This window comes from Phacochoerus africanus, chromosome 9 (assembly GCF_016906955.1).
Source record: "Phacochoerus africanus isolate WHEZ1 chromosome 9, ROS_Pafr_v1, whole genome shotgun sequence".
NCBI lineage: Eukaryota > Metazoa > Chordata > Mammalia > Artiodactyla > Suidae > Phacochoerus > Phacochoerus africanus.
This window is the reverse complement of record NC_062552.1, coordinates 28724275-28739851: the sequence shown is the minus strand read 5'-3', so window position 1 is coordinate 28739851 and position 15577 is coordinate 28724275. Positions and strand designations below refer to the sequence as shown.

Sequence of the window (15577 nt, the reverse complement as noted above, 5' to 3'; positions counted from 1 at the left end):
ACATCTTCTAATTCTGGCATAAAATATTTATGATCTAAAATAAACTTTTACATTTATTAATTAATCTGCAATTTGCCAATTTTTTTCTCAAACCTCAATGTTGCTGAAAATGAAAATCTATTTCTTTTTATAATCATAAGGTCCCTTGTGAGTCCAATAGATTTTCCTCAAATAAGCTAGAAAGATCCACTTTCTTTTTTTAATTACTCAATGAATTTTATTACATTTATAGACATACAACGATCATCACAACCCAGTAATAGCATTTCCATCCCAAACCCCCAGCACATACCCCCACCCCCTCAACCTGTCTTATTTGGAAACCATAAGTTTTTCAAAGTCTGTGAGTCAAATCTGTTCTGCAAAGAGGTTCGTTGTGTCCCTTTTTTAGATTCCACATGTAAGTGATAGCATATGATGTTGGTGTCCCACTGTCTGATTAACTTCACTTAGCATGATAATTTCTAGGTCCACCCATGTTGCTGTAAATGCCATTTTTTCTTTCCTTTTAATGGCCGAGTAATATTCCATTGTGTATATGTACCACATCTTCTTGATCCACTCCTCAGCCGATGGACATTTAGGTTGTTTCAATGTCCTGCTTGTCTATTGCATACCATGCTGCAATGAACATTGGAGTTCATGTATCTTTTCAAGTCATGGATTTCTATGGATAGATGCCCAGGAGTGGAATTGGTGGATCTAATGGTAATTCTATTTTTAGTTTTCTGAGGAATCTCCATACTGTTTTCCACAGTGGTTGCACCAATTTACATTCCCACCAACACTGTGGGAGGGTTCCCTTTTCTCCACACCCTCTCCAGTATTTACTGTTAGTAGACTTTTTGATGATGCCCATGGGGCATGGGTTGTTTGTTTTTTTGGTATTCAGTTACAGGAGGTATTTATAAATTTTGGAGATTAAATCCCTTGTCAGTCGCTTCATTTGCAAATATTTTCTCCCATTCTGTGGGTTGTCTTTTCGTTTTGTCTAGGGTTTCCTTTCCTGTGCAGAAACTTTTAAGTTTAATTAAGTCCCATTTGTTTCTTTTTGTTTTAATTGTCATTACTCTAGGAGGTGGATCTGAAAAGATGTTGCTGTGGTTTATGTCAGAGAGTGTTTGGCCTGTGTTCTCCTCTAAGAGTTTTATAGTATCTGGTCTTATATTTAGGTCTTTAATCCAATTTGAGTTTATTTTTATGTACAGTGTTAGAAGGTGTTCTGATTTAATTCTTTTACATGTGGCTGTCCAGTTTTCCCAGCACCACTTACTGAAGGGGCTGTCTTTTCTCCATTGTATATTCTTGCCTCCTTTGTCATAGATTAGTTGACATAGGTGTGTGGGTTTAATTCTGGGCTTTCTATCCTGTTCATCTGACCTATATTTCTGTCTTTGTGCCAGTAACATATGGTTTTGATGATGGTAGCTTTGTAGTACAGTCTGGAGTCAGAGAGCCTGATTCCTCCAGCTCTATTTTTTTTTCTCGGGATGGCTTTGGCTGCTCTGAGTCTTTTGTCCTTCCAAATAAATTTTGAAATATTTTGTTCTATTTCTGTGAAAAATGTCCTTGGTAATTTGATAGGGATTGCATTGAATCTGTAGATTGCCTTGGGTAGTATAGTCATTTTGATAATATTGAAACTTTAAATCCAAGAGCATGGTATGTCTTTCCATCTGTTTTGTGTCATCTTTGATTTCTTTCTTCAGCATCTCATAGTTTTCAGAGTACAGGCCTTTTGTCTTTTTAGGTAGATTTATTCCTGAGTATTTTATTTATTCTTTATTTATTCTTTTTTATACAATGATAAATGGGATCATTTCCCAAATTTCTCTTTCTGATCTTTCATTGTTAGTATATAGAAATGCAGTCAATTTCTGTATATTAATTTTGTATCCTGAGACTTTGCCAAATTCATTGATGAGTTCTAACAGTTTTCTGGTAGTCTTTAGGATTTTCTATGTATAGTATCATGTCATCTGCAAATAGTGATAGTTTTACTTCTTCCTTTCCAATTAGGATTCCGTTTATTTCTTTTTCTGCTCTGATTGTCAGGGCTAGGATTTCCAAAACTACATTGAATAGTAGTGGTGAAAGCGAACATCCTTGTCTTATTCCTGATCTCAGTGGGAATTCTTTCAGAATTCTTTCATCGGAAATAGGTTTTGGATTTTGTCAAAGGTTTTTTCTGCATCTGAGAGGATCATATGGTTTTTATTCTTCAGTTTGTTAATGTGGTGTATCACACTGATTTGCAGATATCTAGAATAAATCCCACTTGATCGTGATGTATAAGCTTTTTATTTTGGTTTGCTAGTATTTTGTTGAGGATTTTTGCATGGAGATGTGAAATTGGCCTGTAATTTTCTTTCTTTTTTTTTTTTTGGTCTCTTTGTCTGGTTTTGGTATCAGGATGATGGTGGCCTCATAGAATGAGTTTGGGAGTGTTCCTTCCTCTGCAATTTTTTGGAATAGTTTCAGAAGGACAGGTGTTCATTCTTCTCTGAATGTTTGATGGAATTTGCCTGTGAAGGCATCTGGTCCTGGACTTTTGTTGGTTGGAAGTTTTTTAGTCATAGTATCAATTTCAGTACTTGTGATTGGTTTCATTTTTTCTATTTCTTCTTGGTATAGTCTTGGAAGATTGTACTTTTCCAAGAATTTGTCCATTTCTTCTAGATTGTCTCTTTTATGGCATATAGTTGCATGTAGTAGTCCCTTATGATCCTTTGTATTTCTATGATTTCTTCGAAAATTTTTCTAATTTCATTTCTAATTCCTTTTTCATTTCTAATTTTATTGATTTGAGTCCTCTCTCTTTTTTTCTTGATAAGTCTGGCTAAGGCTTTATCAATTGTGTTGATCTTTTCAAAGAACCAGCTTTTCATTTCATTGATCTTTTCTATGGTTTGCTTCATTTTTATTTCATTGATTCCTGCTCTGATCTTTATGATTTCTTTCCTTCTACTAACTTTAGGTCTTGTCTGTTCTTCTCTCTTGAGCTGCTTTAGATGTAAAGTTAGCTTGTTTATTTGAGCTTTTTCTTGTTTCCAGAGGTGGGCTTGTATTGCTATAACTTTCCTATTAGAACAGCTTTTGCTGCATCCCATAGGTTTTGGAGTGTTGTATCTTTGTTGTCATTCGCTTCTAGGTATTTTTTAATTTCCTCTTTGATTTCTTCAGTGATCCACTGGTTGTTTAGTAGCATGTTGTTTAGTCTCCATGTGTTTGGGTTTTTTTTTTTTTTTTGCAGTTTTTTTCTTGTTGTTGATTTCCAGTTGTATAGTGTTGTGGTTGGAAAAGATGCTTGATATGATTTCAATTTTCTTAAAGTTACCAAGACTTGATTTGTAGCCCAGGATGTGATCAATCCTAGAGAATGTTCCATGTGTTCTTGAGAAGAATGTGCATTCTGTGGCTTTTGGATGCAATGTCACATAAATATCTATAAAGTCCATCTGGTCTAATGCTTCATTCAGGGCCACTGTATCCTTATTGATTTTCTGTCTGGATGATATGTCTGTTGCTGTAAACGGGGGTGTTACAGTCCCCCACTATTATTGTGTTATTGTCAGTTTCTCCTTTTAAGGTTGTCAGCAGTTGCCTTATATATTGAGGTAATCCTATGTGGGGTGCATATATATTTACAATTGTTATATCTTCTTCTTGATTTGGTCCTTTGATCATTATGTAATGTTCTTCTTTGTCTCTTGTAATATTCTTTATTTTAAGGTCTATTTTGTCTATTATGAGTATTGCTACTCCAGCTTTCTTTTGATCCCCATTTGCATGAAATATTTTCTTCCATCCTCTCACTTTCAATTTGTATGTGTCCCTAGAAGTGAAGTGGGTCTCTTGAAGTCAGCATATATATGGATCTGGTTTTTGTATCCATTCATCCAGTCTATGTCTTTTGGTTGGGGCATTTAGTCCATTGATATTTAAGGTAATTATTGATATGTATGTTCTTATTGCCATTTTATTAACTTTTTAAAATTTATTTTTGTTGCTCTTTTTTCATCCCTTCTTCTCTTGTTCTCTACTCTTGTCATTTGAAGACTATCTTTAGTGTTGTATTTGAGTTGATTTTTCTTATGTGTGTGTGTGTATCAATTGTAGATTTTTGGTTTGCAGTTACACTGAAGTTTTGATATAGGAGTCCATATATACATATATGTATGTATATTATGTATGTATATATCATTGTTTTCAGTTGTTGGTCTCTTAATTGCAAGTACATCTCTAGTGTCCTGAATTTGTACCCACCTCTTCTAATGATTTCTGATTTTGGTAGTGTATTTGCTCAGGGATGATTTCCTACATTTACTGTATATATGCCTTTACAGGTGAGCCTTGTCATTCGTGGTATTTTTGTTTCTGGTTGTGGCCTTTTCTTTTCTGCCTAGAGAAGTTCCTTTAGTATTTGTTGTAAATCTGATTCAGTGTTGCTGAATTCTCTTAGCTTTTGCTTATCTGTGAAGCTTTTGATTTCTCTTTCAAATCTGAATGAGAGCCTTGCTGGGGAAAGTAATCTTGGTTGGAGGTTTTTTCCTTTCATCACATTAAGTATATCATGCCACTCCCTTCTGGCCTGCAGAGTTTCTGCTGAAAAATCTACTGATAACCTTATCGGGGTTTCCTTGTATGTAATGTTTCTTTTCCCTAGCTGCTTTCAATATTTTCTCTCTGTCTTTAATTTTGGTCAGTTTGATTAATGTGTGTCTCAGGGTATTCCTCCTTGGGTTTATTTTATATTGTACTTGTGCTTACTGGATTTGAGTGAGTGGTTCCTTTCCCATGTTAGGGAAATTTTTGGCTATTATCTCTTTGAATATTTTTTCTATCCCATTCTCTCTTCTTCTTCTTGCACCCCTATTATATGGATATTTGTCCATTTAATGTTGTCCCAGAATTCTCTGAGATTCTCTTCATTTATTTTCAATCTTTTTTCTCTTTTTTTTTTCCACATCAGTGATTTCCACTGGTCTGTCCTCCACCTCTCTTATTTTTTTCTTCTGCCTCCTGTATTCTGCTGTTGGTGACTTCTAATGAATTTTTTATTTCAGTTATTTTATTTTGCATCTCTGCTTGCTTAAACTTTAAATCTTGTATTTCTTTGCTCAGTGTTTGCTGTAAATTGTCAATCTTTGCCTCCAGTTTATTTCTAATGTCTTACATCATCTTCAGCATCATCAGTCTAAAGTCTTTTTCCTGGAGGCTGATAATCTCCAGATCATTTAGCTGTTTTCCTGTTGTTGTTTTTTCTGGCTCTATTATATGAGTTATAGTTCTCTGCCTTTTCATTTTTATAGGTTTTTGGTGTAGTCTCCTTTTTGCAGACAATAGAGTTGTAGCCTCTCTTGCTTCTGATGGCCATCTCCCTTGTGGCTGAAGTTGGTATGAGGGCTTGCTGTAAGCTTCCTTATGGGAGGGACTAGTGCCTGCCCACTGGTAGGTGGGGCTGATTCTTATTTCTCTGGTGGGTTGTGCTTTGTCTCTGGGTGAGATTAGAGGTGGTGTGTGCATGGTGGGTCTTTAGGCAGCCTATTTACTGATGAGTGGAGCTATGATCCCACCTGGATTATTGTTTAGCCTAATGCTTCTCAGTGCTGATGGGTGGGGCCAGTTTTTCCAAAAATGGCCACCGCCAGATGAACACATGCTGCTGAATATTCCTGAGACTATTTATTGCCTCCAATGTCCTTCCCCCACAATGAGCCACAGTAAGCCCCTGTTTTCCCAGGAGATAGTCCAAGAGCTACAGTCAGGTCTGACCCAGATTCCTATGGAGTCTCTGCTTTGCCATTGGACCCAGTGCACATGAAAGCTTGTGTGCATCTTTCAAGAATGGGTCTCCATTTCCCCCAGTCACATGGAGCTCTTGAGCACAAGCCCTACTGGCCTTCAGTGCCAGATGCTCTGGGGGCTCTTTCTTCTAATGCTGGATCCCCCGGCATGGGGACCTGATGTGGAGCTCAGAACTCTCACTCCTGTAGGTGAGTCTCTGTGGTACAGTTACTTTCCAGTCTGTGGGCTTCCCACCCAGCAAGTAGGGGGTTGTTTATATCACATAATCATCCATCCTACCATCTTGATGTGGCCTCCTCTTTGTCTTATGGAGGAGGATATCTTTTTTTGAAAGTTTCTAGTCCATTTGGTTGAAGGTTATTCATAATTTGGTTGTAATTCTGTTGTTTTTATGAGAGGTGGGCTCCAGTCTTCTATTCCACCATCTTAATCCTGTCTCCAAGATCCACTTTCAAATTAGGAACATTGGATGGGAAAACTATGGAATTAATTTTTCATTTTGATGGTGAATTCTCTGTTCAGTCAGAAGTAGTACTTCACGGAGTTCTCTGGTGGCTCAGTGTGTTAAGGATCTGCTGTTGTCACTGAAGCAGCTCAAGTTGCTGCTGTGGCGTGGGTTGGATTCTTGGCCTGGGAAATTTCACGTGCCATGGGCATGACAAAAAGAAAAAAAAAGTTGAAATTCATTATATTCCTTGATCCTAATAAAAGAGTAGACATGTTTATTGTTCAGGTTGGTTGTTGCATGGGTGTGAAAATTAAGAGGTAGCAATTGAATGATCTGTGACTCATTAGAAACTATAATTTTCTACTGTATAGTTCCTCTGTTAGTCAACTTCTTTGAGCCTCTTATCACTATAATCAAGTGCTGAACAGGATAAACATGAAAGCAACGTGTGAAAAAAAAAGAAAATAAATGCTTTGGAGTGACTAGTACTATTGCTTGTGAACAAGGCAGTTTGGAGAGCATGCAATAAACCTGTGCCTTAGGAATGATTGGGCTGAATGCATACCCTCTGTCTTCGAGGCCAGTCTGTGCAGGAAGTGACTCAGTAACTCCCATGTGCAGTGCTAACTGGGCTCGGCCAGGTATCTGACATCATTGCTCTTACCCTGCCCTCTGCAATTGTTCTGATGGGTGGGTCCAGGGTGTCTCAACTCCTGGACACTTCGTGGCTGTCACTTAAGCACATACTTACTGAAAAAGAAGTTACTCGGAAGATTGCCTATTTGGCAACAGTAACCAATTACTCAGTTTGGTATTGTCCCACCATGTGCGCACATGTCAGTAACAAGAGAAACGGGTAAGGCTGACCCTTGTTTCTTCAAGGCAGCAGTCATCTTCAAAGTCTCAGGTCCACTCTTGGTCCTATTAATGATATATTTACCACTGATGGAGAGTGAATCCCTTTGACTTTGTCCAAATCTCAGGTTTTTACTGTGAAGTTTAGTTTCTGCTATGGCTGTTACTCTTCAACAGCCCAATCTCAAACCCATAGAAAATTCCTGGTTTTTAAACATTGCCCATCAAATTGTCCTGTTGGATTGCACAGCTTCGTGGTTGTCTGAAACTCTCTTATTTATTTGCACTTTTCATTATTCTCACACAGTATCTACTTTGGCCCTTGGGATTGCCCCTTTTTAATTAATATATCAGGAACTATTTGAGTATCATGCAGTCATTCACAGTCTACATGTACTTCTCCCAGCATTGCTTTTCAGTAATGCCCATATTAAAAGCCATAATCTTGGTACACTCCAAGAACTTGTTCTATGTTGCTGTCTTTCCTTTCCTAGATAAAGTATTAAGTGACATCCCAGCATCTCTCATCTGATTTTCTGCTAAGTACTTCCTTGATAAAAGAAGCGACTTCAATTTCTCTTTATAAAAATAGGATATTTACATTTACATTATTGTAGATTTTTGTATGTAAGGCTTCAGAAAAGAGATGGAAATGTTCCTTTCTTACTGTGTTTATTCAGTTCTAAGAAGCCCACACCCCATTTTGACTCATCAGCTCATGTTTTTTGTTCTAGGACTACAATGATGAAATTCGTCAGGAACAACTACGTGAACTGTCTTACTTAAACGGCTCAGAGGACTCTGGGCGTGGCAGAGGTATTAGAGGCAGAGGGATCAGGATTGCTCCCACAGCTCCTTCAAGGTACATTAGTTTCTACTTTCAATAAATTAACAGCAAATAAGGACGGCAATCCTTTGCTGAGCTCTTCTGTGGCATGATCACAGCTAGAAATAAACAAGAGCAATATCAGCAACAATAATCACCACCACAAAAGCAGTCACAACAGATGTTTATTACAGCTTATAAGAGTTTTACATAAATTAACTTCTCAAATCCTCCATAGTAAGGTTAAGCATTATTAACAGGTAAGCAATTGAGAAAGGTATAAGCAGTATGCCTGAGGTCACACAGCCAGTCTGACTCCAAAATTCAGAGTCCGAATGAACTCTTGACAACTATCCCAAGAAAATAAGAAGAGCAAATCTGGGACTTTCTACTTTTTGGTTTTGTCCCCAAAATTAGAGCATGCAGATGACACAATCATATGCTTCTTTGAACCATGATGATGTTACATGAAGAGAAAATTATAGATACTGTCTGTACCTCATGTGCCCCTTGAATTGATACAGTCTCTCCTGATAGGTAGAGAGATAGGTGAGAATAGCGGAATCTGTAGGTAGGTAGATATTTAGATAGATATTTAGATAGATAGACAGACAGACAGACAATATATGTACCACCAATCCAGAAGACCAGAAGCACACTCCTTACATGGCTAATGATAAAAACATTTAAAGTTTAGTTGTATTTGACTCTGCAATGTCCTTGGTCATTACAGAAGATTTTATTTGATACTGTTCACTTTGCAAAGAAATTGGAATCTTTCTGCATCAGAACTTTTTTTATAGGGTTCTGTATTCATCAAGCTTTCCACAGAAAGCATTGTTTTGGTTAAGGATCCAGTGTTACCGTGAGCTGTGGTGTAGGTCACAGATGCGCATCCGATCTAGCGTTGCTATGGCTGTGGTGTAGGCCAGAGGTACATTTCCAATTCAACCCCTAGCCTGGGAACCTCAGTATGCTGTGGGTGTGGCCCTTAAAAGACCCCCCCCAAAAAAAGGAAAGAAAGCATTGTTTCAAAAAGAAGTAAAGTGAAAAATACAGACTTCACACAGACTGTGTGATTCTGTCATTCCCTTTACCCTGTTATAGTCAGCCTTCAAACTTCTAAATGACATAGATTTAGAGTACTATTTCATATATTGCCTAAAAATCATCATAAGAGATCCTAAGATACTTTCCTGATTCATTCAATTTATTTTTAAATTATCCCCAAATATTTTCAATGGTCTGTAAATACCGTTGTTTTAAACATTTGTTACACCTCAAAAAATATTAGCTTTATCAGAAAGAAGTAGTTAAGAATAATAAATTTCTAACTAGAGTATCAAGAAATAATTGACTATCTAAAAATAAAATGTGGCAATTATGGAAATTACTTTTCGACTAAAGGAAAAAATTCTGAAAATATTTCATTGATGTTTTTCACATTTTTTCTTTAAAAATTTTTAAGTGAGTTTTGTATACCCAAGAATATTAATTTATTTGCTAAAAATTAATGTGATAAAACATTTTTACAGACATGCTTTTTAATGAATCAGCCTCTTATAACCTTGTACATTTCTAACCTCATCATGATGTGTTATAAAATAACATCATTGTAGGTAATCTTAAGTTGATTAAATTATGTGGTTTAAATTATGAAATTATCACTTTTGTAGTTCAAAAATGGTAATTTTGGCAGTTTTTATGGTGTAACCTATGACTATAGATACAGAAGTTTTTGTATTCTATATTCCTTGGAAATGGGACCGTCTTAGAAAATAATGCACAAACATGCTTTTGAGATTATGAAACTATCATATTAAAAGATTTTGTTACTGATGTTCCTTAATGTAATATTACATTTGTATATTTGAGTAGACCATTTAAGATATCAGTTTCAGTGAAGTTTTATTCTAAAATATGAACCATGTTAATGATTTAAGGAAGAATGATTAAGTAGTTTCACCCCAAATTCACAAGGATGGTTCAACATACACAAATCAACCCATGTCAAACAGCGCATTAACAAAAGAAAAGTAAAAAGCCACATGATCATCTCGCTAGACTTAGAAAACGCATTTAACAAAATCCAGCATCCATTCATAATAAAAACTCTTACCAAAGTGGGTATAGAGGGGGCATATCTTAACATAATAAAGGCCATTATGACATACCTACAACCAATATACTACTCGATAGAGAAAAGCTGAAAGCCTCCCCACTAAAATCTGGAACAAGACAAGGATGCCCACTCTCACTATTTTTATTCAACGTAGCTTTGGAAGTCCAAGCCACAGCAATCAGACAAAGAAAAGAAATAAAATGTATCCAGATTGGTAGAGAAGAGGTAAAATTGTGCTTTCTATGACTTGATTCTTAGCCTTTAAAATAGCTTAGAAATGATTACATAGCAGGCTTGTCAAGATTTTTAAGTCAGATGATACATATAAGGCAGTGGTTCCCAAACTGGTCTACAGAGATGGTGATTCACCCATGACTGTGGCCAGAGGGGCCAGAGACTGCTGTCAGCCAGATGGGCTAACTGGGGAGATAAAAGACCTGTGCTCTGAAAACTATAAGATCCTGCTGAAAGAAACTGAAGATGACACCATTTGGTGGGAATATATACTATGTTCTTGGATGGAAGGATCAATATTATCAAAATGACTATACTGCTGAGGGCAGTCTACATATTAAGTGCAATCCCTATCAAATTACCAATGACATTTTGCACAGAACTAGAACAATTTTTTTTTGTATGATAACACAAAAGCCCTGAATAGCCAAAGCAGTCTTGAAAAATAGAGCTTGTATGATAACACAAAATTTGTATGATAACACAAAAGCCCTGAATAGCCAAAGCAGTCTTGAAAAATAGAGCTTTGTATGATAACACAAAAGCCCTGAATAGCCAAAGCAGTCTTGAAAAATAGAGCTGGAGGAATCCAGGCCTCTGATTTCAGCCTGTACTACAAAGCTACAATCATCAAAACAGTATGATACTTGCACAAATACATAAATGGGTCAGTGGAACAGGATAGAGAGCTAAGAGATAAACCCACCCAACTGTGGTTAGCTAATCTATGACAGAGGAGGCAAAAATATACAGTGGAGGAAAGAAAGTCTCTTTAATAAGTGGTGCTGGGAAAACTGGATGGCTACATGTAAAAGTATGAATGGAGAAATGGGAGAAAATCTTTGCAAACAAAGTGACTGACAAGGGATTAATCTCCAAAATATACAAACATCTCATGGAGCTTTCTATTTAAAAAAAAAATCAAGAAATGGGCAGAAGAACTGAATAGACATTTCTCCAAAGAAGACAGACAGATGGCCAAAAAACACATGAAAACATGCTCAACATCACTAATTATAGAGACATGCTAATCAAAACTACAGTGAGGTACCACCTCACACCAGTCAGAATGGCCACCATCAAAAAGTCTACAAACAATTAATGCTGGAGAGGTTGTGGGGAAACAGTTACCCTCCTACACTGTCAGTGAGAATATAAATTGCTGCAAGCACTTTGGAGGAGAGTATGGAGGTTCCTTAAAAAACTAAATATAGAACAACCATATGATCCAGCAACCCCACTCCTGGTCATCTAGCCAGAGAAAACCATAATCCAAAAACATACATGCCCTCCAGTGTACATTTTGGCAGTTTTCATAGAAGCCAAGACATGGAAATAACCTAGGTGTCGACCTACAGAGGATAGAAATGTGGTACACACACACACACACACACAGAGAGTAGAATATTATTCAGCCCTAAAAATGAAATATTGCCAAATGAAGTAATATGGATGGACCTAGAGATTATCACAGTGAGTGAAGTAAGTCAAAGAAAGACATATATCATGTGATATCACTTATATATAGAATCTAATAAAAATGACACAAAAGAACTTGTTTATAAAACAGAAACAGATTTCAAAACCAGTCTTATGGTTACCATAGTTGAAATTGTTGGAAGAAAGAATTGGGAGGATGGGAACAATATATACACACTGATGTATAAAAGAGATGATTAATGAGAAACTACCGTAATGCACAGGGAACTCTACTCGAAATCTAATCTAATCTACCTATAGTTTTAATAACCTATATGGGGAAAAAGAATGGATATATTGATATGTATGAGTGATTCACTTGACTGTATACCTGAAACTAATTCAACATTGAGGGTCACTATACTCTAATAATATTAAATTAAAAACAATTTTATTTTCAAAAGCGATACTATCCCCCCAGTTGGATTTATAACATAAAGCTCCAAGTTTCACTTCATACCGAAGGAGAGGAGGAATAAACCGGGAAGATGAGATTGGCATATACACGCTGCTGTGTGTCAATAGTACAGGTAACTGGCAATGACCTGCTGTATAGAACAGGGAAATCCACTCAATGTTCTTTAATAACTTATATGGGAAAAAAGAATGAATGCATATCACTGATTCACCTTGCCGTACACCTGAAACTAATACATTGTAAGTCAACTACACTCTAATAATTTTTATTTATTTTTAAATTTTTTTAATTTTTTGCCCTTGGTCTTTTTAGGGCCTCACCCATGGCATATGGAGGTTCCCAGGCTAGGGGTCGAATCGGAGCTGTAGCTGCCCGCCTAAACCACAGACACAACCACACAGGATCCAAGCCATGTCTGAGACCCACACCACAGCTCAAGGCAACACCAGATCCTCAACCCACTGAGCAAGGCCAGGGATCGAAACCCCATATCCTCATGGATACCAGTTGGGTTTGTTAACCACTGAGACACAACGTGAACTACCTCCAATAATTTTTTAATTAATTAATTAATTTAAATTAAGGTATGAGAAACTGTTCCTGATTCAGAAATCTTACTTTACCTATTAGGGAAAAAAAAATCCATCTCGAGCTCAGGGAGTTAAAATACTTACCAATGATTATTCAGTGGTATAGACAGGACGTGTGAATACAGTTTAAAGTAGGGTGACATACGATTTACTATGCACACTTTTGTGTGGGCCCTTTTAAGGGTATTAAAATGCTAAACTTGGACAACAGTTGTAACCTTGAACTCTTCTGAGCAAACCTAGATGTGTACACACACTGCATATGAGGTGCGTGTGAAGGTAAAATTAGTCTCTGTATCCACTTTATGGATGGGCTTTTATATTGTCACAGTGATGGGGTATATTGTGGTCCCAGCTCTGCTGTGCTTGAAGTGGGCCCTGGGCCTCAGGGTCTGTTGTATTCCACTTTCCCCTAGTCTATACTAGACTCACAATAAGTTCTCTAATAATGTCTCTATTCATCCCTCTATAATCAAAACTTTTCAGAGCTTTACCAGCATTCTTACTGTTAACTCGTAAAAGCTCACGAGCCAGCTGACCACTCTTCAGAGCAGGAAGCGTGACCTGTGTCCCCACCTGTGCGTGCAGTCAGACAGGGCGGTCGTTGACATTGCAGAGATCATCAGTTCCCACAAAGCTTTAGTGTTCTTGCTGAAAGCAGTGCTTTCTGGAGGACAACCTTTCAGACATAATAAAAAGTGAAATAACCACGCTTTTGCCCAAGGGCTTCAGACAAATGCTCAACCTTTCCCAAGGCCTCAGAATACCATTAGAATTGACTGCAACCATTTGATCTTAACACTTTTAGTACAAGTGACTTTTGTGTTAGGGACTGCAGTACCAAGTATTCAGTGTATTATTTTCATTGCAGAGTCCTAATGTGTTTCACTAGCACCATAGTTACCACTGGAAATAAATCATTTCAGGGACTGTACCAGTTCAGGGGGTTATATGCATAATGATAAATCAGCGACAAAGGGCTGTGGTTCAAGTGACCTCAAGCTTAAGCTCTGTAATAGTCAGAATGATATCACAATGATTAGAGTTCCACATTTTACTTATGTGCAGACAGATTTTTCTATAAGTGACAAAACGGCACATCACTGTCAACAACCTCCAGCTCAGCAGAGACCTGGGCATTTAGCAGCTGTGGATGGTCCAAGGAGTCTTATGTTTGCCAAGCCTATGATTTGAGCCTTCTTGGTAAAGCTGGAATAAAAATCAGCGTGGGTTGAATTTTGTTTCCTCTGCTTTGAATTTGAGTGTTTTAAAGACAACGTCAAAGTGTTTTACGTGCTTTTCACGATAAGTCATAACCAGTCCCACAAAGCATATTCTGTGGAGGTCAAAATGCTTTATATCTAGAGTTCCCTGATGGCCTAGCTGTTAAGCATCGGGCATTGTCACTGCCGTGGCTTGGGTCCGTGCTATGGTGAAGGTTCAATCCCTGGCCTGGGAACTTCCAGGTTTCAGCATGGCCAAAAAAGAAAAAAGAACAACAACAAAAAGTCCTTTAAAAGAATCTCAGCCACACATACATTCACAAAACCACACCCACATTCTCATACTCACACACTCACATTCTCGCACTCATAAACCCACGCTCACTCTCACACACCCACCCACACTTAGACTCACAGACCCACACTCACACTTAAAGCCACACTCACTCTTACACTCACACATGCAGAGATAAGCCTGATTTTCTTCCCATTGTATGGAAGCTGTAAGATGAGAGCTTTACCTGCTTTAATTTCTTCCTCTCATCACTCGTTTCTCATCTGTACGTGACCTGTTTCTCCTAGGGGCCGTGGGGGTGCCATTCCTCCTCCCCCACCGCCTGGACGAGGCGTGCTCACCCCTCGAGGGACCACTGTGACCCGTGGCGCCCTTCCTGTGCCCCCTTTAGCAAGAGGCGTCCCTGCCCCGCGAGCCCGGGGGTCACCAACAGTGCCCGGATACAGGGCACCCCCTCCGCCAGCCCACGAGGGGTATGAAGAGTATGTAAGTACCTTGAGTAAACAGTTGTTAGGAGGCGTTAAATTGGCTGGGGAACAGGCTAAGCTTCCAAGACATTCATATACCGTGAATACAGCAGGTGATGTTTGTTGCAGAAAACACGTGTCATTGCAACAGGATGTGGTGTGCATTTAAATGAGGACATTTTGAGGAACGCTTTCATTGTACAGGTGCCATCATTGTGGTTAGTACCAGTTAAATAGCTTCCGCTTTAAGAAACAAGCATTCCTGAGGTTTTCTTATCTTTAGAAGACTTGCTCAGTCTCAAAACGGAAATACTTCTAAACATTATATGAATCGTCATGTATTTAGAAGATTCTCCTGGGACATGATAGATGAACATAACTCAGAAGTATTTGACAAATACAATGGGATTATATTATAAACTTTGGTGATAATTTAATTCATCTTTCTTTTACATCTCCTACTCTCTCTTTCACGATATGAAAGACGTGGAATTGGCAGGTGTGAATTCAGAACTCAAAACATATATAGACTGAGCAGCAGTGTCTCTGAGTAGCTCCTTCCTTTCCAGCCACTGTATCATCCAGGCCATTAGCTTTCCACGGGTCACTACTATTCTAGTCTCTGTTTCTGTTTGTCCTACTAGATGGTGAAAACAATTGAGGACACTTCCTGTTCACTTGTGTCGCCATATAAGTCCTCTGTGGGTTTTCCACTGAATTGATGCAGGCAAGGGCATAGTCCCAGGGCCAAGCCCCGCTGCACCTGTAACACCTTGCCCAGCTCCTCTGCAGGTGTTTGCTTCATTCAACTG

General features: G+C 38.0%; 1 protein-coding gene across 2 annotated transcripts in view; it reads left to right on the top strand.

Moving 5' to 3' along the window:
- Positions 1-15577, top strand: part of KHDRBS2 (KH RNA binding domain containing, signal transduction associated 2) — a 515090-nt gene that overhangs the window by 338283 nt on the left and 161230 nt on the right. For both annotated transcript variants that reach the window (XR_007137030.1, XM_047796004.1), the window contains exons 5-6: positions 7846-7973; positions 14586-14784. Coding sequence is in view for 1 of the 2 variants with exons in the window: in XM_047796004.1 (XP_047651960.1) it covers positions 7846-7973; positions 14586-14784 (327 nt within the window). In the remaining variant the exon portion in view is untranslated. The remainder of the gene's footprint in view (positions 1-7845; positions 7974-14585; positions 14785-15577) is intronic.